At 48.4% G+C, this 23,179-nt stretch overlaps 8 protein-coding genes across 8 annotated transcripts; 4 read left to right on the forward strand and 4 right to left on the reverse strand.

Moving 5' to 3' along the window:
- Positions 1 to 492: 492 nt before the first annotated feature.
- Positions 493 to 1,372, reverse strand: FMAN_04662 (uncharacterized protein; the record flags this gene model as incomplete). Its single annotated transcript, XM_041828603.1, has 2 exons — positions 493 to 964; positions 1,020 to 1,372. 2 exons carry the CDS (start codon positions 1,370 to 1,372, stop codon positions 493 to 495), a joined length of 825 nt encoding a protein of 274 aa, XP_041679450.1.
- Positions 1,373 to 1,734: 362 nt separating this feature from the next.
- FMAN_04661 (uncharacterized protein) lies at positions 1,735 to 2,856 on the forward strand (the record flags this gene model as incomplete). Its single annotated transcript, XM_041828604.1, has 2 exons — positions 1,735 to 2,140; positions 2,189 to 2,856. 2 exons carry the CDS (start codon positions 1,735 to 1,737, stop codon positions 2,854 to 2,856), a joined length of 1,074 nt encoding a protein of 357 aa, XP_041679451.1.
- A 170-nt stretch (positions 2,857 to 3,026) lies between these two features.
- Positions 3,027 to 5,004, reverse strand: FMAN_04660 (uncharacterized protein; the record flags this gene model as incomplete). Its single annotated transcript, XM_041828605.1, has 2 exons — positions 3,027 to 4,770; positions 4,835 to 5,004. The coding sequence occupies 2 exons, from the start codon at positions 5,002 to 5,004 to the stop codon at positions 3,027 to 3,029; spliced, it is 1,914 nt and encodes a 637-aa protein (XP_041679452.1).
- A 6,454-nt stretch (positions 5,005 to 11,458) lies between these two features.
- On the forward strand, positions 11,459 to 12,868 carry FMAN_04659 (uncharacterized protein; the record flags this gene model as incomplete). The annotated part of the gene is made up of 1 exon (XM_041828606.1): positions 11,459 to 12,868. One exon carries the CDS (start codon positions 11,459 to 11,461, stop codon positions 12,866 to 12,868), a length of 1,410 nt encoding a protein of 469 aa, XP_041679453.1.
- Positions 12,869 to 14,149: 1,281 nt separating this feature from the next.
- FMAN_04658 (uncharacterized protein) lies at positions 14,150 to 15,702 on the forward strand (the record flags this gene model as incomplete). The annotated part of the gene is made up of 7 exons (XM_041828607.1): positions 14,150 to 14,167; positions 14,264 to 14,311; positions 14,381 to 14,453; positions 14,506 to 14,585; positions 14,639 to 14,968; positions 15,028 to 15,516; positions 15,571 to 15,702. 7 exons carry the CDS (start codon positions 14,150 to 14,152, stop codon positions 15,700 to 15,702), a joined length of 1,170 nt encoding a protein of 389 aa, XP_041679454.1.
- Positions 15,703 to 17,009: 1,307 nt separating this feature from the next.
- FMAN_04657 (uncharacterized protein) lies at positions 17,010 to 18,743 on the reverse strand (the record flags this gene model as incomplete). Its single annotated transcript, XM_041828609.1, has 1 exon — positions 17,010 to 18,743. The coding sequence occupies one exon, from the start codon at positions 18,741 to 18,743 to the stop codon at positions 17,010 to 17,012; it is 1,734 nt and encodes a 577-aa protein (XP_041679455.1).
- Positions 18,744 to 19,282: 539 nt separating this feature from the next.
- FMAN_04656 (uncharacterized protein) lies at positions 19,283 to 21,866 on the forward strand (the record flags this gene model as incomplete). The annotated part of the gene is made up of 5 exons (XM_041828610.1): positions 19,283 to 19,411; positions 19,717 to 19,860; positions 19,919 to 19,976; positions 20,033 to 21,636; positions 21,693 to 21,866. The coding sequence occupies 5 exons, from the start codon at positions 19,283 to 19,285 to the stop codon at positions 21,864 to 21,866; spliced, it is 2,109 nt and encodes a 702-aa protein (XP_041679456.1).
- A 413-nt stretch (positions 21,867 to 22,279) lies between these two features.
- FMAN_04655 (uncharacterized protein) lies at positions 22,280 to 23,179 on the reverse strand (the record flags this gene model as incomplete). Its single annotated transcript, XM_041828611.1, has 1 exon — positions 22,280 to 23,179. The coding sequence occupies one exon, from the start codon at positions 23,177 to 23,179 to the stop codon at positions 22,280 to 22,282; it is 900 nt and encodes a 299-aa protein (XP_041679457.1).

Here is a 23,179-nt window from a genome sequence, read left to right on the forward strand (position 1 = left end):
AGCATAGACCTCTGGACCTTGTCAGCCAAGCTCATCAAGTGTCCACATGTTGGTTTGTTACAGTTTGATGAATGATTTTACTTTGATGTAGCCCTAGCCTCGGCTTGCAGGTCTCGTCTTGGAACTCACACTATGGCCATGGTCCAGGCATTAAGCTTTTCGAGGCAAATGGTATCAGCCGATGTATGGGGATCGCTTTGTTACAATAACCGTTAGCAATGGTACGGATACCTGTTTCGCCGAGCAAAGTGATCTTCGAATACGTGTATAACTATAGAATCCTCGATGGCATGGCACTAAAAGACAATGATTCGTTTCAAAACTACAGTTTATCTTATTGATGGACGCGTCGTGGCTACTGCCGATAGAGGACAACTGAACGAATTGCTGCTTCTGAAATAGACAACTGTAGTGTATCGAGCATAATGACTCTTAGCTATGGTATTATGGTATTGAACTGAAGTGACAAAGAACTGATACTTGGTTATTCCTCTACCTGACGAAGAAACCAGACCGTTGCTTCGTGACACTTCGGTTTCTCTTCAAGAGAATATCTTTAGAGTTCTTTGCATGCTTCTTCAACTTAGGTACCATCCTCTCATCTGTCTTTTTGGCAACGCGGTAGACAGTTGAGCCTACCCGCTCATCCCTAGGTCCCCTTTGCTGGCGGGCCAGGCTTCTTTCCACAGTGGCAACACGGCGTTTCCTTGGACGTTCCTCTGGTTGATCGTCAATCCCATCGTCCTCGTCCTCGCTGGAATCTGTCAAAAACTCGGCGGGTAACAGATTCACGGCTTTCCCTGCTTTGGTTCGTTGGATGAGTGGCTGCGCAGGCCCCTCTTCAACGGACGCTTCTTCATTTGCCCCAGCCTTCTCTTGCTCCTCCAACTTCTTGCGCTCTTCAGCTTGCTGCTTGAAGAAATCATCCCTTTCCCGACGCTTACGCTTTTGTACAGCAGCCTCTCTGGACGTAGGTTAGCAATTTCAGAACATGAAATAAGAAGACCGGCGAAACTCACTCCTGTGCTGCTTTCTGAGCTGCTTGGTTGGATTTCTTGATATCAGAGGCCGCCTTGGAAGTTGATACGGCCTCGGGCGCTTCATCGTCACTTTCGTCTTCCTCATCTTTCTCTACCTGCACATCAGGTTTTGGAACTACCACAGGGGGAGGCGCCGGGTTGTCATTGTCGTCATCTCCAAAAACCACCTTGGTGCCCTTTGATTCCGTTAAAGTTGGCGTCGCACCGTCACTGGAGTCACCATCTTTGGCTCTTACAGGCAGCTTGCGCTTTTCTTCCGATGTCTGTTTCTCCGCAGATGCATCTTTTGTTGTATTTTGGTTGTAGTTTCTCTTGCGCGTTTGAGGTGCCATCTTCGAGTATTTGTAGCTGATGAACAGCTTGCGGCAAACGTAAAGAAATGTGACTTAGGATGCTGATGCTCTTCAGCTGTAGGAAAATAAAATGTCAAAAATAATGAATCTAGCACACTGAGCTGAATTTGGTTGTGAAATGTTGTTGATTAAGCTCTTGAAGATGTATGAAAAATTCAGTTTGAGATGGGTTTTTTGACGGGCATTTCTCCAACGTAAGATATGATTGGCACACTGGTGCCCCACACATCAAGTAGTGGCAGAATCTCACTTCACCTCACCTACTACATGCGACTACTGGCGAAAAGGAGTATCGTACATAGCCAGACTGTCTCTTGTTTATTAAGTACATGATCCAAAATATGTCGACTGCAAGGCTTCATATAAAATCTCGTAATGTTTACCAATTGCTACGTGGTGACTTTACATTACCATGTGCTCTTATCGCACAGTCATCTCACCATGCTGCCCTGAGCACCTTAAGCAATTTCATTAGGTATCAGACTCGCTCATATGCTACTCCTAAAGGCGCAAGGAAGCCTCTTCGCCCGCCTCCTCGGGCACCCAAGCCTGTTAAAGCTCAGCCAAGCTCCAGCAGCCAGACTGATTTCGACCTCAGTCAAATCTCACCTATGGACTTCGAACTGGCTATGCGAGCGTCCGACAATCAAGTTGGTAGTCTCAGACCAGACGAATATTACGAGTATGCATCAAGGTTCTCAAATGCCATAAGAAAGGGAGCACATCCTTCTAGTGTCAACCTCTCTGGCAAGTTCCCCTCGGAGGAGCATTTATGGGCCCACTAACAATGTGCAGAGAACCAAATCCCAGTCGAGGCTGCACATGAGATGGCGTGCTTATTGTGGTTGCTCAGGAGACTAAAAGCCCATACTTCATTCTCGATGGCATTGTGGGCTTCAGCTTCAGGACTCAACTATAGTCCTGCGGTCGTCTCTCTCGCGAGCCAGCTCTTCGCCAGTGGATCATGGCGGACAACAACTGCATTCGCAGATGCTGAGAATCGGTTCATGAAGCTCGTAGCTGAGGCGAAGAACTGTAATGCCCTTACAGTCTATGGCGAATACCTGTTCCAAGATGGAAAGTATGACCAAGCAGTGGCCATGTTGAACCAGGCCCTCAACGTTGACGACGGAGTCTTTGAATGGAAGCGGAAAGGCCTGATATGTCTCGCAAAGTCTTATGTCAAGCTTGGGAGAGCGCATGAGGCAAAGAAAACACTTGAGTTGTTGGGAGACCCAGAAGCAGACGCCGAGCTTGACCAGTTGCTTCGATCAAGTGATGCTGAGATGACACGTCAACAGTTGTACACAGATGCCGTCAAGGGCAAGCATGATTTGTTTTCACAGCTGGCCGAAGTGGAATTTGAGAGAGAAACCAAGGAGACGGATGTCGAACTGAAGAAGAATCATCATCTATGGGGTTTGGAGTGGTCGAGACTGGCAGACCCAGGTGCAAAATTTTAGTGATATGGACATACATCAAGGTAAGACTCCGAGGTTGCTCCAGCCTTACAAGTTACACTATGTTTATATGGGACTAACAAAATTGAGCACCTCTGTAGTGTATAGTAAGGAACTGACGTTACGGTCTTGAACGACCCTTCTGTTTTATATAGCCTGGTGAGCATCGACGCTCATGTCTTCTGCTTTTTCGTGGTATTCTCGCTGCTGTGCCGTCTACTGCTCCGTTTACTCATTGCTCGATCCCTATTTTCGATTGACTTTATTCCTTCGCCTTTCTCCTTCGCCTCATTATCCTCACGATCCCCTTCGTCGTCTGCATAATCAGCGTGCTCGCCATTGTTACTCTCAATATCGCCTTGAATCTCCCCACGACTGGTAGGAAAGAGCTTGCGCCAGGTTCCATCAAGCGCCTGGCCATCATTCCCATGAAGACCAACCTGGTATGCAGTCTTCATAGCAGAGATGCACAGGTCACGTCTTTTCGTAAAGTCAAACATTGGTTTCGGATACGTTCCCTCCTCGATACTGTTCAACCCATCGCCCTTTATGCGGACACCTGCCCTTTTCTGATCCGGGAGAGGGGCTTTCCACGGTTCATAGATGTACTTGGAGTCCATGTTTTTGAGCTCTGGCACATAACGACGGATGAAACTCCCTTCCTTGTCCCACTTCTGGCCAAAGGCTATCGGGCTATAGCAGCGGAAGTACTGTGAAAAGAAGGCCGTACAAGATAGCCACTGCCAGTTACCAGCATTGCAAGCCGGCTCATGGTCTATGAGCCATTCCTCGAAGACCTCGCACCCTCGCTCCCAGTCAATATAGCAACCACCCCTTGTCAGAAAGCAAGCAACCGCATGCCGTCCCAGGTGATGGATCCAGCCTTCGTCTTTTAGCTGTCTCATTAAGGCATCTATCCAGGGAAACCCGGTCATCCCAACTCTCCATCTTCTAAACCAGATCTCTGCCTCCTCAGAGTCAATGTGATACTCTCCAGTAATGAGTCCCGTTTCCGAATCTCTTTTGGACGGCAAGTGCCAAGGAATGAAACGACAATACGGATTGTTGGCCGTCTGCGAGAAGACATAACCCAAAGCAGCTTGAGCGGCGAAGTACATGTCTCTGAAGAGTAGTTGACCAATGAGACTTTCTGGGGGGGTTGAAGCACCCTTTCCATACGAATCGACTATTTCCCTTACTCGCCAGTAGAACAAACGCACGGAAAGCGCCCCGAAGTGCAAGAATGGCGAGAGGAGAGTGGTAGCTTGTGGCTCGAATTGAGCTGGATTCGTCTTGGGTTTCTGGAAAGTTGCAGTGTATTTCTTATCTGCAATCAACTTGTCGAGTTCTTTCAACGCTCGTGTTTCTCCTCCACGATGGGGTGTGGTCGCAGGTGGGAAGCCCAGTTCTTCCATCGTTTCAATGGCAAAGTCATCGTTAGGCCCTGCTATCCTGGTGTAAGCTTTATCTCCTTCTGTACGAAATCCTGCATTGAAATCTGGCTCGGTATTCGGTTCGTCCTGCTCAAAGTTGACGGGCATGTCTCCAGGATCCGGAAGATGTTTGGGAGCAGGAATGGGTTTCCGGATCTCCCCAAGCTTGCTCCCGGCAGTTTGAAGCTGCGTTATAGACATTGTTGGCTTTCCGCCATGCTTTTCGACTATCTGGTCACTATCCCATAACGTCCTGCCCGAACGGACAAGGACTTCGACACCGGCATCTTTAGCCGCCTGGACGACAACGCTATCTCTCTCGCGACCATAACTGTCTGTGTCTTTTTCGAAGACCAGGTGAGTGACCTTCCATGCCTTAAAGAGCTTGGGAAACAGAGTCTGTGGTGCTTCTCTGAGAACAAAGAGTTTTGACTTGGGGTTCACCTGTGAAATAGATCGGGAGAGGTCATTCTGGCAATCCAGGCTTAACTTCGTCAGAACAACTGCAAATCAAGGAGCAACTTCTCTCTCTCTCTCTCTCTTCTTACAGAAATTGCCATCTATTGAGGCCTCCTCTCGCACGGTATACGTAATGAGGATCCCACGTAAAGATGGGCCAAAGAACAGCTGGATCAAGGTCTAGAGCTGCCTTGAGAGCAGGTGAATCGTGAAGTCGCAAATCTGTTCGGAACCAATAAATCACACGAGGTTTTGCCATGTTCGAAATTCGGTGCAATACTGTCGTAATACGAAGCCGAGATCATTGAGAAGTTGGGCATATCACTTTCAGATGCATTTCCTAGTCGAAAAGTCATGATGTCAACACTTGTCAGACCCCAGCCACCGGCTTTATGGCCAGTCAGGACACTCAGCTAACTTAGTGTTTTGGGACAATCAGAAAAAGCACGTTAATTAGGTGGCTACACATTATGGCAAATTTATCTATCCATACGTTCAGTTTGTTTGTTAACGCAAGGCGTGATGCTTTGTATCCTTCGAAGCAGACACAGCCTTCTGAATAGGGCCTAATGATTATGCTGCTCTTGCAGTAACACAAAGGTAATGAGAATGGAACTCAAGAATATGACATACTTGGGTCAATTGTGACATAAACTCATGCAGCTTCACAATTAATGGAAAATACTTTTGATTATCTACCTATTTTTTTGTAGCTCCTTGAGGGGGGAGACGTTCAGCTGTTTTGCCTGCCATATAACCTATATTAAGTCTAATGTCTGTGCCAAGATTTGAACTGAATTGCGGACGGCGGAGGTTATTGTTTGATTGCATCTTGTCAACTAGGCAGTAATGGAATCCGTAAACAACGTCCCCAAATCAGACAACGAGCATATGCAAAGTCGGCCACTTCACCATCAAACTTACTTAGCCTTGGGTGAAACGCCATGGCTACAAAGACATGATCAGAAAAACGAGACCATGAGACGTACTCCATACACAGTGAGACTTTAGCCGGACCTACAATGGCCTCTACAGTGCAAAGAGTTCGGTTTAGCAATAGTCTCGCCAATAGTCTGCCGTTGGTGAGTCCCAAGACGGTGGACCATTCTAGGCGGACAGGGCGGAACATACATTTAGAAATCGTGATTGTGTATCAATTCGCTGAAGAACGAGCTCATCCCTCTTAAGGGAGTCGCCACGGCAGCCGTGATACAGCACGTGGGCGACGTTATTCTGGTGCTGCTATTCAGTTGCTCTTGTTAAGGAGTTTCCAACTGTAGCCGAGACATAAATGTCTTATCCCTGAGCCCCAACTCTCACATATACGTGTCTGCGTGTCTCACTTGCGGCACAATCGCCCGAGCATTCGCGTGAGACAATAGGATACGATTTGGCTTGAGGATGAGTAAGTATGATGTCTGCTTTGTTTTCTTCCTTGCCAAGTCTAATTCAAGACAACACTATTAGCAAGTAGCTTTTTGATTAACTTCTTAGTTAGCAACGGATCTGGGAGTGTGCATCTGCGGGTCTTACACATGCAGGTAGGTAATGTTTGAATTAGCATTCATTTCCCATAACAGCAAATTGCTTTGTGTTGAGTGCCCCGTCGACTATTGAGAACGGCGGCAATGGATAATGCAGCCACATGTAAGCAGTATCATTTGCACCCACACGAAAATCATTATTCTGTCAAATTGCACGTTATAAGTCAACTGCAAGTCTCCCCACACGTTGAAGGTGGAGACCAAAGTAAACAAAATAATTCCAACCAAACAAACAAATAAATAAAGACCAAGTAAACACCAGTTCCTGAGTCCTTTTGCAGCACACGTCATTCTAACGCTGAAATCTGCTGACGTTAGTATAGGCCGTTGATTCTCCTCGACATCAAATAATTGCAACTGAAGAGGAAACTGTGACGGCTCTTTCCTTAAAGCAATAAGACCGAAAGAGGTGTGGTTTAACAATGAATGTATTGTAAAGCCCATTGCTAAACGGAATAGGAAATGATCAAATTATTCATGTTATTTACAAGATGCTCGTCATTGGCCAATGAATAGATCGTTAAATCCCCTACAATCAATAATATTAGCAGGTAGGCAGACAAATAGGGTAGGTAAAATAACTAATGTCTTTCTCATAGTCAAAATGAAACGTTCAGCATTTATGAAGATCTATAAAGAAATCTCGACCACAGCAACAGTTCGACAGCAGCGCCGGAAGAACTGGCTGAGAAAGGAAGCTGGCATACTGGAAACATCAGCTATGTGTTTTTGGCGGACAGCAGAAAAATCCAACCGAGCTGCAGCCAGTCAATGATGACGTCGACAGAGACAAGACGGCCGCTGCTGTACTCGTGCCCGACGCCGAGGTGTATTGGTGACCTTAGCGAAGCATGGCATTGTTCGCGGCTCGAGATGGAAGACTGTGACTGCTATGACAACGGAAGCATGCACTGTCAAGTTCAGGAGCATGCTCGGCAGATCCAATCGAACCCCATGTCGTTTTCCACGTTGTGAGTACATATGACTGTGTACGGGTACGATGTTAAAAAGGCCCGAGACAGTCCAGTTCACTTATACAACACGCAACTAGAACTTAGCACTGATACAATAGACCCTCGATAGGACGCGATGCGGTTATGGGCAAGCCACCACCGGAGCCTACAAACAGACTAACACAGGTCCAGGACAGACGGCTGACCTAGGTTGGGTTCATTATAGTCTGCGGGCGTAGTAGCTCAGAGCACAATAGCATTTGGAGATGTGGGTGTGGACACGGCATTGTAAAGCAATATCGGTAGTGATCAGATCTAGATTCAAGCATCCTGATCAAGAAAGAGAAGAATATCTCTTATGTCCATCGTAAGCCAATGCTACATCAAATTGGGTTGTGAGGCGAGATGTTTTACTCCCGTAGACTACCTGAATACACACACAATGGCAAGAGACGCGAGTGTGCAAGAGGTTGGTGGTACCCTATTATTAGAGCCTTTAAATCTCAAATGCAATGCGGGGCTGGAGCAAGCGAGTGAGTGAGTGATCGACGGCCAGTTACCAGGCCTGCCAGGCTTGCATCATTCAAGAACTGGTCTCCATGATGGCTTAGGCGCAGAATGAAGGGTTCTCATATAGGACATCTGGCTTGTTACTGTTACATTCACAAACTTTGGAAATAAACCACAGGGCACAGTTCACTGGTAGCAATGGGAAACTCTGATGAACGAACGCCCCGAGTGAAAAAAAGAAACAGAATGATCCGCGATCGCCAATCATACATGGCTTGGGCCCTGTCGAGATTTCCCCGGAAGTACCGCGAGGGTCACCCTGCATCCAGGTTTTCGTCATACCACAGATACACATCAGGGCGCAAGGGATGCATCTCCTATTTTCAGAGCACCTTGCTTGCGAAATAATTTGTTCGGTGCACAGATGATGGGGCTGAAAGGCTCGGTAAACCCGGAGGATTCGCTAGGAGCAAATTAAGGCTGAGTAACACTGTAACTCGCAGTCAAGCAAGTCTATGAACGTGTCGCCCAGCAGCTCGGAAAAGCAAGGGCCAGTAATTCAATTTCATCGGCAGTCAGACACGGATCGGATGGAGATGGTCCATCTGAGTAACAGAATCAATAAATGTGTTCCAAGTGATTTGTATTGAGCGGCTTGATGTCGCAGATAAGTAGGTGAGGTAGTATGACTATGAGCAAGGGGAACATAGGTAAGGCTAGGAAAAGTAACATGCCCGACCCGAACTCGAAACTAAGACAAGGGCAGTATTAACACTTCAAAACAGTCTCGTACTGAGCTGTATGAAATGTCTTTCAGCAAACTAGTCAGGAGGGCCAATGTCAAACAACAAACAATGGGCAGAACAAAGGTAATTTCGGTGAACATAGTGTGATGACCTCAGCGGGGCATTTCTCAGGGTCTGGTCTATCAGAGATAAAGCAAGGAACTTCTGGAAGCAAGGGAGACAAGAGCATGGAGGTCAAAGTGTCATGAGGCGGTTGCGATATAGCAACCAGAGCGAAACGAGCACAATAATCAGGGCCGCAGCTGGTGATTCCGAGTCACTGAACAGGCCCGTGCTGGGTTCCAACTCTGAGCTTCAAAGTCATTTCTTTGTTTTTCCTGCATCACCTTTTAAAACTAAGGCGTTATTTGCTTGTGCTGTGCATGAGGGAGCCAGCCACAGATGGAGGCAGGGGTCTGTCACTTTTAATATCTAAACCTTGGTAATTTACCTGACATCGAAAAATAGGGTGCTGGCAGCGCACCTTACGATACTTCAGTTGTATGTATCTTGGCTTCCATATCCTCTGAAATCTCGGTGAAGAAGCCTCACAAGTAACAACGAGTGCCAACTTTGTGTGCCACGTTTTCTCCCTCCCATGTCATCGGGGATGAAGAGGGATTTCCAAATGGTTGACTCAAAAATGTATGGGGAACTAGGGTATAAGCGGAAAGAAGATGAAACAGTAACCGGGATCTGGGATGCTCGTGCTTTCGTGGCATGGGTTCATTGTCGGTATTTGCTGCGAATTCCTGAATATTCAGCTGCTTACTGACCTCCTTCATTTTTTAGCCTAGACAGCCAATCTAATTATTGCCATGCTGTCCTGGTAGGTTTGTCAGAATTGGAGAGTCATTCCTTAATATCAGGACCTATCCCCTGTCTGAGTACGCTTTCATCGATCTTCGATTCATGACTCGATGATGAGTGACCGCTCTGATAAGATTTCACAGTTTACGTTGAGAACGCCAGATTGAATGATTCACCGTTGTTATTTACTCTCACCAATGTCGACTCTATGATACAACCTCATGTCAACAAATAACAAACTTGGTCTCACAACCCAAAATTTATCATCTTGGATTAGATCGATGAATCTAACTCAAACAAGGCTAGAGTCAGGTACCCGATCCCAGTGTCCAATTAAGGCGTCAGCAGGTAGATTAAAAGAGGGCTCCTCGGCTCTTAATGGCACACACTTTGCAGTGTGGTTGCGTGGAGGTAGCGGGGAAGACAGAGGCTTCATTGGCATGGCTAGGCCTCAATCACACTAGCCAGAAGAAATAGGGCTTGAGGGCTTGAGTTTTTTGTCCTATGGGCTGGGCGATCGATGCCCGTTCGAGAGTTGAGTTTTGGAAACCGTTGGACTTTTGCTGGTGGTGGAAGCTGGGAGAGAGACCAGGATGTGCTACAGTAAGCTAGTGGAAGTATTAAGTTAAGGTGGTGAGGGCATCCGAATTGCATCTCCTTGTGTGTGTGGCTCTGGTGATAAAACACACTCTGCAGAGGGCACAGCCAAACAATGCTAGCATTACTTATATCTGCCAGCATACTATTTAAATAATGCGAGAATTGAAAAATCATTCAGACATCCAACTTGCCTACAGTATGTATAACAAAACCAGCTGCTTACCCACTTAGACCAGCTTCTCCACCAGTCACTCCATCAATACTCTGTAGGCCCAGGGCATTAGATTCGGAGATACTTGGAGTACGGAGTAAGGAAGAAGCGAAAAGAAGAACGGGCTTACAAGGTCAGGCTGGCTCCATGACTTGCATAAGAGAAGTCAGCCACGTTAGCCAACCTGCGAGCCTCTTCCTCATAATCTCAATCTCACACAGCCTTCGGGCATCGAATCGTGGAGGGGAAGGGTTCCTAGTCAAGCTGGCCCCTCCCTCAGGTAAACCTGACCAACGAACGTACAAACAGGGCTTGAAAACGAAAGGTTGTGCGGTGCGATGCTATTCTTGCGGGTGCGCCGTGTCTGAGAGTCGCCAGCTTGTAAGAGAGTTGACCGGGGCTGAGGGGGTTTGTACAAGACACCCCTGTCTAGGGCCGGCCTTTTGCTAACGACACGCAACACAGCCTATGGTCAGTCAGTCAGTAAGGTGAGTCCACTCAGAGGATCATTCCCGGCTTGCTTTTTTATCGAGTCTCCATCGTGTGAGTGAATGCAGTGCTTCTTCTTAGCGGTGTCCTGTGCTGCTGGCCTACGCTCTCTTCGACTCAGACGGGTCTGCCACACCAGACCAGCCAACGTTGGCATCCACAAGTTCGTTTTATTTTAACTTTTACTTTTATCCTTGGCCTCTGCTCGTTTCTCTTCATTACTTCCTTCCCACCTTCAGGTCTTCACCCGCTCGTTTCAATAACGTCCATCCTTGACTTATACCGAAGCCTCGTGATTGTTGCTTCCATACTCAGGCTAATTATTGCAAAACAAGACAGACTGCAATATATTACCTAGAGTAGTACACTCTTTCGGACCCGATTTTATATCACTTACATTCTTTCACCAACCCGTGGTGTTGATTCGGTTTACTGGCTTGGGCCGATTCATACCAAGCAAGCTTGGATATCAAAAACGAAATATCCCATAACTAACAAGCACTTGCCGAAGCGACTTGGACACTCCTGTCTTTGATTGACGAATTTGGTGCCATTCAATATATATACCGCCGCCTATTATCGTTTGTCCAACACCCATATCACAGTCGCACTGCCGAACCAAGGTCGAGGAAGCATAGCCAATTCATATTATGCAGTACCACTCAACGTTGCGAGCATTACGAGAAACAAGATTCATTTTGCAACGCTCTACGGGAACCAAGGAACGCTTAGTTCGAGGTTAGCCACCTACCAGGTGCCGTACTGGGGCTTTGCAACTACGCAACATCGTCTTCACCAACAGTTAGAAACAATGCGGCGCACCCTATCAATCGTTTTGGGCTCTTTGGCCCTACTGGTCACAGTGGCCGTGGTAGCTGTTCTTATTGTTCTCACAATTCATACACCCAAAGAATCAAGCGGCCGAACACTCTCGAAAGTTTCTGTTGCCCTCGAGGTTGTGACTCTCGTCATCCTCTGCTGGTTCGCCTCCACATATGCTTCAACTTCCTTCCGACGATGGTCGACACGATGCCTGGGTGTTGACTTTGGTGCTTGTCTCTTGTCAATACTATTTGCTACTGTTGCAACAGTGGCTACTCTCATTCAATTCAGCAAGTCTAAATTCGAAAATGAGCATGGGTTCACAGGCTCGAGTAAGAGCAGTCTTCTCGTCGGCCTGTCCGCTAGTCTTGGGGTGTGCTTCTTCCTTCAAACCGGTTTCTTATCTGTTCATTTCTTCCTTACACGGCAAAGCGATCAGAAAGCACTTTCACTCCACACTCTAGAGGAGGGCCGAGGCTTGCCATCATTCCGATCCAAGACGTCTCTGAAGTCGATCCCCTATAGTCACACAGCTTCAGATCATGACACAGCCCCCAGGATGATGAACTCGATGGACTCTCAAACACCCACCCCATCCATACGTGGACGTTCCAGATCCGGCACTTCAACTTCAATCAAGATTCAACTTTCAAATGCTATTCGATCTGCGACTATCAGAAGTCACGTGTCGTCAAGTGAGTTTCGACGACCAATATCGACCGACTCGACGATATATCAGTCGAGTGAAGATGTTTTTGACACCTGGGATACGTCGTCTGTTGATACAAACAACCGCCAAGTGGTTATGGAAGCTGCAACTCCTCCTCAGCAAACCCAAGGCCATTTTCTCGAGACAATTCCTGGTAGTCCTTCACCAAGCAGAACGTCCACACCGAACAACGATATGCCTCTCGAGCCACCGAGGATCCGCATGCGAAGCCGAAGCTTCAGTCCGGTAACTATAATACGTGAGCAAATGAGCCCTCAAACGTCGACGACCGATCTCCCTGAGCCGTCCCTGAGTGAATCTCATATCCATCCGCTCTTCCGATCCGACTCGCCTACGCCGCCCCCAATGGCTACGCCTGGCACGGTTGTCTTGGCCTCGCCCAATGCTGGACAAGTCATCACACACCGCCAGAGTGTACGGTCTCTGCGGTCTGCCTCCATAACAGTGGGCCCAAGCCCTCTCAGCCATCGGGATGAGCACGAGAGCATTAGAGAGGAGCAAGAGTCCGAGACAGACTCCCTAACGACAATTGACCGGCCGCTCACACCTCCCATTCCTGGGTGGGTTATGGGTGCCGGTGCTCGATCAAGTTGGTCGGATTATAACAACCGAAAGTCAAAAATCGACAATGAAGATGATGGAGAAAGTAAGAAGCAGGAGAAGAACTAACGATGTCATTCTGGCTGAGTGACAGTATAATGATAAAAATGAGGAGGGGTATGTGAAACAGCGGGCACTATGATATGGACAGACTCCATTTTCTTATCTTTTTTTTATCCTTCCAGACGCCACCGGATGGTAAACTCAAGAGTTCCGTACAGACCTGGTGGAACGAACTGAGTAGGATTATTTGTATACCAATGAAAATAGCGAGGCGCTTTTATGACTTGACCTTCTGCGCTAGAGGCGCGAGGATGGACGACAGAGATGCATTGTAAGGTAGAACAAAAGCTAGAAAGCTTAGACGCAATATCAAACAAACATTTGTTAAAAGAGCCTGAGGATGTTCGTCTTGGATAATATGTTGAGGAATCCTTCCATGCAGGCCTTTGAGTCAAGAGGCAGAGACAAGACTCTCAAAAGGCTCCATACATTATTCTTTAAGCCTTGCAAAACATAACATGTTTTGACAACTCGAATCACTGGCATGTGGTGCAAGACTGTCTCAGAGAAAATCCCCGTGTTCCTCCACGTGGCAAGGTTATTTGTGTGGGGGATCTAATAGAATTCTCCTTTTACGTGTTACGAGTTTCCATCACTGGTTCGGTTCCAAATAAAGCTTCTCTTTCGCAAGGCTTAGACATTAAGTTTGGCGACGTCAATACCCAGAACATGCATGATAGGTGTATTTCAGGGATGGCCATGTTGTTGACTCTCGTCGACAGCGAACTTAATTTCAGGATGAAGAACTCTAGACGTATGCGTACGGATGTTCCCAGCAGAAATCCATTCTGCTTCTCTGCCAAGTACTGACTCTCTCTTTCTCACAGTCTACTCCGTAGGTACTGATCAATACATCCCTGAAGCCTCTGATAAAACATAGGTAGCTCTTATTCTCAGGCAGCAGGACGCGCGCCTTCGAGCCATTTGGTAGCCTGGAGTGGCTGACAAAGGCACACTAGGCTATTTTTGGTGGTAGCTGGCTTGAAAGTAACCCTTCCAACTCACAGGTTCATGCCCCACCTTTTCCCTCAGCCAAACGTCGACTTCGTCCAGGCTGTAAACCACTAAGCTTTCCTCCAACACACTTCTATATCTACGTCGACGATTTTATTTTCTCCTACCCAACCTCTCGCCCACATACTCTCCCCCTCATCAACAAATCTTCGATCTTGACTCATCGAATCGTCTCTCCTACCGCGCCTGTACCGAGCGAGACGACTCTATCTAAATCCCAGGTTGCACTTTGCCTCGCACCTCCCCACCTCAAAGTGACAGTCTTCGCCCAACATGAAGGTCACCTTCAAGGTACGTCACGATTCATGCGCCGCTGAATCTGCGTTGATGAGCTCGATTTCTCGTGCTTGGTTTCATTGTCCTGGAAGTTGACTAATCGTATTCCAGGATCTCAAGCAACAAAAGTTTACCCTCGACGTCGAGCCTTCTGAGCTGGTATGGCTGCCCCGCGTTGGCGCTTGTAGCTGTATGCGCAAATCATTCAGCCAGCTGATACCTCGATAGATTTCTGCCGTCAAAGAAAAGATCTCAGCTGAGAAAGGATGGGAGCCCAAGCTGCAGAAACTGATCTACTCTGGTACTTACTTATCTCTTCTGTCGCACTACATCGTCGCTGACGTTATGCCAAGGCAAGATTCTGAAGGATGAAGAGACTGTTGGCTCCTACAACATTGAAGAGAAGGGCTTTGTGGTCTGTATGGTGAACAAGGTATGGAACAGCGACTCCTTGACAGGGGCTTACATACTGACAGCTCGCAATAGCCTAAGCCCAAGCCCGAACCCAAGGCGGCCGAATCCAGTGCTCCTCCTGCCACACCCGCCCAAGCTGTTGCCAACACACCTGCTGCCCCTGCGGCCCCTGCACAATCTTCATCTCATCAGGCTGCTGTCCCCGCGACACCTACTCCTCAGCGCTCTGTGGATGCTGGAACTGGTGCTCAAGCTGAGGAGCCTTCCGGCCTTGCTATGGGATCCCAGCGCACCGAGGCAATCGCAAACATGGAGGCCATGGGCTTCGAAAGAAGCCAGATTGAAGCGGCCATGCGCGCTGCTTTCAACAACCCTGACCGTGCTGTCGAGTATCTTCTTAATGTTCGTCTTGGATTTTCCGGGCTGTCGTGAACGACGATTGCTTACTTGGTTTATATTAGGGCATTCCCGACAATATCCGACAAGAGCAACAGCAGCGCGAGGCTGCTCCTGCGGCCCCTGCTTCACAACCAGCTCAACCCGCCGCTTCCGCCCAGGGTGTCTCTGATGAGGGTGGCGTCAATTTGTTCGATCTTGCTGCTCAACGTGGAGGTTCTGGTGGCCGAGGAGGAAATGGAGGGAACCAGGCGGCGGCAGCCGCAGCAGCCGCAGCTGCTGCTGGACAAGGTGGCGATCTGGGTAACCTCGACTTTCTTCGACACAATGCTCAATTCCAGCAGCTCCGCCAGGTTGTTCAGCAACAACCGCAGATGCTCGAGCCAATTCTTCAGCAGCTCGGAGCCGGCAATCCCCAATTGGCCGAGTTGATTGCTACAAATCCAGACCAATTTCTCCAGCTTCTCGGTGAATATGCCGATGACGACACCCCCCTACCCCCTGGGGCTCAGGCCATTTCGGTCACTGAGGAGGAACGAGATGCTATCGAGAGGGTGAGGTTTTTCATTTCGATACGACCTTGAATCTAATTTACTGACATACATTAGTTGTGCCGCCTAGGATTTGATAGAGATCAGGCTATTCAGGCCTATTTTGCCTGCGACAAGAACGAAGAACTAGCTGCTAACTTCCTCTTTGACCAACCGGAGGATGACGAGCCTGCTCCCAACAACAACTAAGGGCAGATAAGCTGTGCAGAACAATACGCGTTACGATTATGAACCGAAGGAAAGGGCACAAAACCAGGCATTCTCTGTGGAATAACCATCTGGCGACGGCGACGGACCAGGGATAGGACAACATAAGAGGATCATGAAAAGAATGCAGCCATTGGTCCCAGCTAATAGAGCAGGCATAAGTGGTGGTTTCGATCTTAGAAAGCTCCCATTCTATATTTACATTGTGAAAATCAACACCTGATGTAAGGTGGGTAGGTCACTGAGGATTGTTCAGCTACCTCTATCCTTACTCTATCGTGTTATAGTGACTACCTTACCTAGGTATGAAGCTACCTTGATCGAGTAGTATGATGGGATGTCAAAGTCAGAGAGAATACGAATTATGCTGAATCTCACTGCTGTTCATAGGATAACAAATTCAAGCTTCATGGTCTAAACGCTAGAATGATTCGAGCCTATGCATTGCGAGGGAGGGAGGGATAAATTAGGTCCGGTACTCACAGGGCATCCTAAGTTTGTTCTATAAGACGAAAATTATTTTAACCATTCATATCTTTCCAAAATTCAAACCCGAGGTGCATGTCGTTTCCGAAATGGCTCAACTGCCAGGCAATGACCCAATTTCGTTAACCGTTAAAACAACCCGATGAGTGTCAGATGGTATCCCATATCTTGAATAAGGTATTGTTATATGTAGTTTTACGGCCTCGGTACTGTATCATGGGTGATGCGCTCTGCGGCTGCCATTGCGCGGACAGTCGTCGACATGTCTAGTCGCAAGCACTAGGAATCCTCACGTCTCTGTAGCCATATAAGAAGATTCTTTCTCCCTCCTCTGTATACTTTCTGTACTTTTCCAGTTTTTTAGTTTGCGGTCTACCTAGGCTGGCCTTGTACAAAGACAATCACGAGACTCACACATCATGCTAGAGTCCTGCTGAGATTTCTTATATCCAGTCACTAATCATCCGACCCTTCTACCCCTATGTTTGGATCGCCAACTTGACTTGACACAAGCCACTTTACGCCCGTTGGATGGCATGAAGCTACGATTTGTTGAGACGAGAGACAGGCGTCACTTATCATGACGATATATGTTACTAAATGTTGTACCTTACCCTAGGAGAATTATTATTCTGTAGAGACTGCTCTCGAAACTAATTCCGTGTAACCCTTTCTTTCGTTCGTGAGCAAATAAAAAACCCCTTGGGTATCATGCCTGTTCCCGTTACGCCGCCCGAATCATGTCTCCGATTTTGGACGTACTCTTGATCCTGATTTCGGACTGATTTATGTCCTCTCCCAGCTCAAGCCTCTTGAGCAATGGGTTCACCGTTTAAACCGTAGGCCACTGCCTGCTTCTTTTTCCTCTTCTTTTTGTTCGCGTCACCTTCGTCGTCGTCCTTGAACAGCTCCTCTCGTCTCTTGCGCATGATCTCGGCCTGCTCGTCGGCTCGACGTTTCTCCTCGGCCTCGTATTCTTCCTGGATCTTGCGTTGTTCAGCCTCGATATCTGCCACTGGCTCAAACTCGCTACCGGTGAAAGCCTTGTACTCTTCTAGATCGATCTTTACCGTCTTCTCGCCAATGAGAGCAGCGTTGACGCGTTGTGGACAGTGACGCTCCTCCCGATTAAATTTGAGTTTGACATGACGCCGCTGCTTGCCCGGGAACATTTTGGAAATCATCTCAAAGTCTGTACCGAGCATGCGCAGACCGCGATAGAAGAGCTCTGTCTCTGCGTCGGTCCAGATATTGGGGCCCTTAAGTTTGGAGGTGTTCATGAACGAGTTGCTGGTGATGAGGCGCGTGAAGTCGTTTTCTTCGACTGTTTCCATATCTCCGGCTGCAGCGGCTGCTCGAGCATGTCTGTCTACAGCCAACGAGCTTTGGTCGATCACGATCTGCCCATCAACAATACGGAATTGAGGTCCTGAAGGTGCAACCGGAGCTGAAACCGAAGGGGCTGGCGAGGATGCAGCGGGGCTTCCAACTTTCCCTCCTTGGCCACCGTCTTCAGGGGTTGCTGAGCTGTCGCGTTCGCCGTCAACTCCAAGTTTGATCTTCATTCTTGCCCGCCTCTCTCGTTCTCGTAGCTCATCATGTCTGCTGAATTTCTTTCCAATGTGAAGATCCTTGGTTAAATCAGCCATCTTAAGCTTCTGTAAGTCCACCAGTTGAGATTCTGAATCTTCTGGCGTAAGTGAGCGCGCGCGTCTGTTTTTGGGTGTACTTGTACCGCTCTGGGTAGTCCTGCGTTTTCTGGGCTGTCTGGATGCCGCGCTTTGTTCATCGGTTTTCCTCTGACGTTTCTTCGTTTTCGAGCCTCCCTCTTTTTCAACCTCATCCTGGGTTACCTGGTTACTCTGTTTCCTGGTCCGTGGCCTACGCGTTAATCGGGGCACATTCTGCGGTTCTCCTGAGGTCTCTTCGGGTGTATGATTCAAGTCAGCAGCGGGGAGAGATGGTGTATTTGAAAGATCAGTTCCACTTTGGCCTTCCGAGTCATCTGGAGTTGGTGTTTGCAGAACGGGAGACAGAGAATCGTCGGTACTACTTGAGTGAGTCTCACTATACTGCGCAGGAGGCTGTTGACTTTGTTCTTGCTCGCTCGAGGTTGTCGCTTGGGCAGCCGTGGAAGGCACTCCGATTGTTTCAGGATTCCGCTCGGTATTTTGGTTCGCAAGTTCACTTTGCGATTCTTCTGGAGACTTTTCTTGGGCAGACCCTTCAGTTGCAGCATATTCGTCCGGTTTTGCAGGCTCCTGGATTGTCGATGGTGGGGTAGAAGATTGACGACCAAGTTCACGAGAACCTTGAATTTGCGATTCAATCGGTGAGCTCACGGGGTCCTTCGCCGATGGTGTTTCTAAAGATTGATGGGACACATCCTGAGCTTCTGAATCCCTTGAGTCGTGCGGAAGAGAAGCAGTTGGTGGTGCTTTGGGAGGTTGTGAGGGTGCTGGTGCCGCGGGGCGTCGAGCGGCGGGGATCTTGGGTTTGAAGGCAGGCCCTCCTTTCTTTTTGAAAATGGAGCTCATTGCGCAAGCGTTTAATCATGCATGTATTGTATGCGATTTTCGATATGTTATCTGTGTTGACATTTCCGAACGAATTGCGACAAGAGAACGATTCAGAAACTAAAAAGTACTCGTACCAAGCAGCCCAGAAAAAAGGCAGAGAAAATAAAATGCGGGATGGTGGAGATCCAGTGGGCGAGAATTATCCGCCCATGCAAATCGATAAGAAGGGCTCCACTTTCCAAACGAAGCTAGACTGGTACTAATCCCCTTTGAGGTGGAGACGCCGCGCTTCTTGCTCTGCGACTCACTCAACTTCGAAATTTCAAACTCCTTACCCGAAGAAACGTTCCATCATCACAATACGCTCCCCCGCGCCATCACTTGATGACCGCTCGCACGTCTTTGCTTGCCACCGGAATTGGCTTGAAAGCGCTCGCACGACTGACCCGTCGCATTTCTTTGGGAACGCGTCCGCCTTTTTACCCTATGCCACGCGACTTCTGATGCCTCTCACAACCACGTCCTCTGCCTCCCCTCACCCATCCACAGTCTCAAAGATGGAGGATAGGAAACGGCCTGCCATCAGCAGTGCCGATGATATAGCCCCTCCGAGCAAGCGAGTTGCCGTCAATGGCTCCAAGGCTAAAGATGACTCCTCCGACATGAAGGAAGAGAGTTGGATCGAGGTAAGTCACACGACGACATCTCCTATTGCCAACGTTTGAATATCCGGCCATGTGTTTCCCCCTGCACTCTGCCTATCACGCAGACTTCTATTTCCGGCTTCGTGCCATTCTGTTGGGATGGTCCTGGACGGCATTGCTCACCAAGCCAGTGATGATGCTCGCCTGCTTCTTGCGACACCGCAATAGTCGGCTCGGAAGTGCATTCGTCATGCACCCAACTGAGAAGCGCCTTCGCACAACCCAAGAAAACATCACGCAACTTGCTCGACGTATGGAGGTGGAAATGTCGCTGACCCAATCATCAGGCCTACACAAAGGGCGCCATCTACCGGCAGATGCAAGAATATAGTCGAAAGGCTTCTACGTACGAGTCACGCCTCGAGGAACTTCACAAAAGATCTGTCCATCACGACGACCACTTGAGACTCATCGATGCTTGGTGGCGACAGGTTTGTCCCACCCTTGTCCAGTCCCCACTATCTGTGGCATAGCTAAACAAAGAAACAGGTGCTTGAGGAAATGGAGCTTCTTTCAGACTCAGAGATCACTTCCACAACACCATCCGGTATGAGGTCCTTTGTTCTATATGGTCAGCCGTGCTTTTTCTAAACTTATCCGCAGAACCTCCGTATCTGAGTGGCGTGACTTTCAAGGACCTGCACGAATTCCAGAAACATCTATCCGACAAAGGCAAGACGATCAAATCCAGAGCTGAAGCACTCCTCGGACGATTGGCCTCTTCGCGAGGCAAGATTGACCCCGATGCTGCTGCGTTGGAGAACAAGGTTGCAAGTCTGCTGGCAACTCAAAAGGAATACTTGTTCAAATTGGACCGTTTGAAAGGTGAAAAGGATCAGCTCTCTGAACAACTGAATGCTGCGACTTTGCGATACTTCAAAGCGGAGAAGAAACTAGACCGTGCCAAAAGCGCTCAGGTGCAGAAGCTCGAACAACAAGCATTTGCTAATGCCACCCGCCCTTCTGCATCTGGTGATGGGAGCGCCGAGGCCGGCGAAACAAATGGCAACGCGGGTGAACTATTACTCAAGTATGAAGAGGCAACTGCAGCTGCTACCAAGCAAAAGGAACAACTCGATGTCATCCTGGCTGAAATCAAGACCCTTCAGGACGAGAACTCGACTCTTAAAGCGAAGAGGGAGACCTTGACCGATGAAGACTTTATTCGGACCGACGTTTTCAAACAATTCAAAAACCAGAACGAGGATCTCATCAAACGTATCAACACCCTTGAAGCTACAAACAAACAGCTGCGAGAAGAAGCCGAAAAACTACAAGCCGAGCGATCGATGTTCAGAACTCAGCTTGAAGCAGACGCGAATCAGGTGACACAAGAACTTGAAGCTGAGATCATTTCCAGAGATCAAGATCTTGCCCGAGTGCGGTCGGCGCGCGATGAATTGCTAGCCGAAACTACGCAACATAAGGCAAGATTAGAACAGGACCGGGCATCAATCGATCAAATTAAGGCTCTGGCGTCTGCCAAAGAGGATAGAATTACGGCTTTAGAAGCAAAACTTTCACGCCTTCAACCAAACGAGGACCAGCAAGCTATTCGCCCGGATATCGAGGCATTGACAATTGATGAACTTCGTCTGCAATACACAAAATTGGAGCGGGATTTCAACTCTATCAACACCGAATTCCCTGCTATGGAAAAGGCATACAAGAAAATAATTCAAATTGCTCAAAAGAAAGCGATGGACACCAGTGCTGTAGAGGAGCGCATGGCAATACTAATTGCAGAGAAGAGTAAAGCTGACCAGAAATACTTTGCCGCGCGAAAGGACGCAGACACTCGCAACAACGAGATTCGATCATTACGCCACCAGAACAGCAAGAGCTCGGAAATCATCGCCCAGCTAAAGGACCTCGAATCGCAGAACCGTACCCTACTGGGTAATTTGGATAAACAGTTGACCGACTTCAAACAAGCAAATGCAGCCCTGATGACGGAGAACAAGAAGATGGAAACAGCAAGCCTCGATGCTCTCCGCCGTACTGAGTCTTTGAACAAGCAAATTGCTGATCTGACAAACCTGGTCAAGTCTAAAGATGCGGCTTCTGCTGTGGTTCGTGAGCGCAACACTATGCAAGAGACTGAGGTGGAGAAGATGAAGGTCCGGCTCGAGCATGCTCAGAAAGATCGCGACAACTGGAAGAATAAAGCATTGAGCAATGCGTCTGAAGAGGAAGAAATGCTACGGGTAAGTGATCCAAGAAAAGAATCCTGTTGTTTTGAACGATTCTAACGCGCTTTCAGACGTTCGCTCTATGCACTATTTGTCGTATCAATTTCAAGAATACGGCGTTGAAGACGTGTGGCCATCTATTCTGCAACCAATGTGTGGATGATCGCATCAGCAATCGCATGCGGAAATGTCCTACATGTTCCCGAGCATTTGACAAGATGGACGTTATGCCCGTCCATCATTGAACGAACGCACCGAGAGGGCAATGGAAACAACCTATCTTGCACCTTGCTCTGTTGCTTATATATGCGATACCTCTTTTTCTACTCTTTAATTGCTTGCGTCAAGCATTGAGCATCCATCGATGCCTTCAGCCATTTGGTGGTGGCTGTATGTCCACAATCACCGGACTATGTTGGGCAATTATGATCTGGACAGCGCATCTTGACGGTTTCCTTCTCTGGGCTAGATGGCTACTCTTGGAAAGTCATCCGTGTATTTCTAAACCACTCAGCGGAACGCTTCACGAGCCGCTGCATGCATGTATATACTGTTTGTAAAGAAAGGAAGGGGGTTGGGGGTTGGGGAGGTGCTGAGTCAGTGTATGAAATAGCAGGATAAATGGAAAGCGTCAATAAATTTGTAGTGGAATGGTTATCTATCGACGGCTGGTAGAACCGAAACCAGTACTCTCATGACGATTTGAATTGTTGGATCCAGATGACGATCCAGAACGACCACCCCATCCAGAACCTCCACGTCCGATGCTGCCATACCCATCGTTGTGGTGATTATGATGGTTTTGCTGGTTACGGCTACCGGCCCAATATCCTGCTGCGGCTCCTCCTGCGGCACCACTCCAGAACCCGGGTCTCCAGGTGTCGGATTGCGAAGAAGGCTTAGAACCGGGATATGGAGGTGGAGGGTCATCGCCGTCAGGACCCCATCCGGGGCCCCATCCTCCGGGGGACCATCCGTCGCGGCGGCGTCGTGGTCGGTTGGAGTTGCCGCCAGCCTCTTGTGCTCTGTAACACGCCGAGAAAATTATCCAACAGAGAATACCAAGGAATGCAATCGTGAACAGTAGAGCCCCCCAATCAGTACCACCTCTGCCGTCATTAAACCATCCTCCGTTGGCGATATTTGGATAGCGGCGTTCGCCCTTCCTTGTCAAAGCAACTCTGTATTCGACACCGCAACTACCCTTTAGAACATAGGGGTCCTCGGGAGAGTTGTAACCCTCACATATTACATCCGTAGTGACAAGCTTGAGCTCTTCTGGAAGTGAGGCAGTACAGCTCCATTGGATATCCTCATCACCCCAGCCGGAGCCTTCATTGGTGCAGCGCATCACATCAACATCGTAAAGTTCACAGAGCGCCTTCTTGGAGACACAGCGTAGTTGGGGAATGGCGCCAACACGGCGATGATTCGTCATGGCTCCATTACCGCGGAGGGTGAGAGATCGCACATCAGAAAGCTTGATGGCATCCTTGGGGCGGGCGGCCAGCACAAAAGCCGGCAGTGCAAGTAGCCAGGCGAGAGAGCCAGGTATCAT

Source organism: Fusarium mangiferae (genome assembly GCF_900044065.1).
Source record: "Fusarium mangiferae strain MRC7560 genome assembly, contig: FMAN_scaffold003, whole genome shotgun sequence".
Lineage (NCBI taxonomy): Eukaryota > Fungi > Ascomycota > Sordariomycetes > Hypocreales > Nectriaceae > Fusarium > Fusarium mangiferae.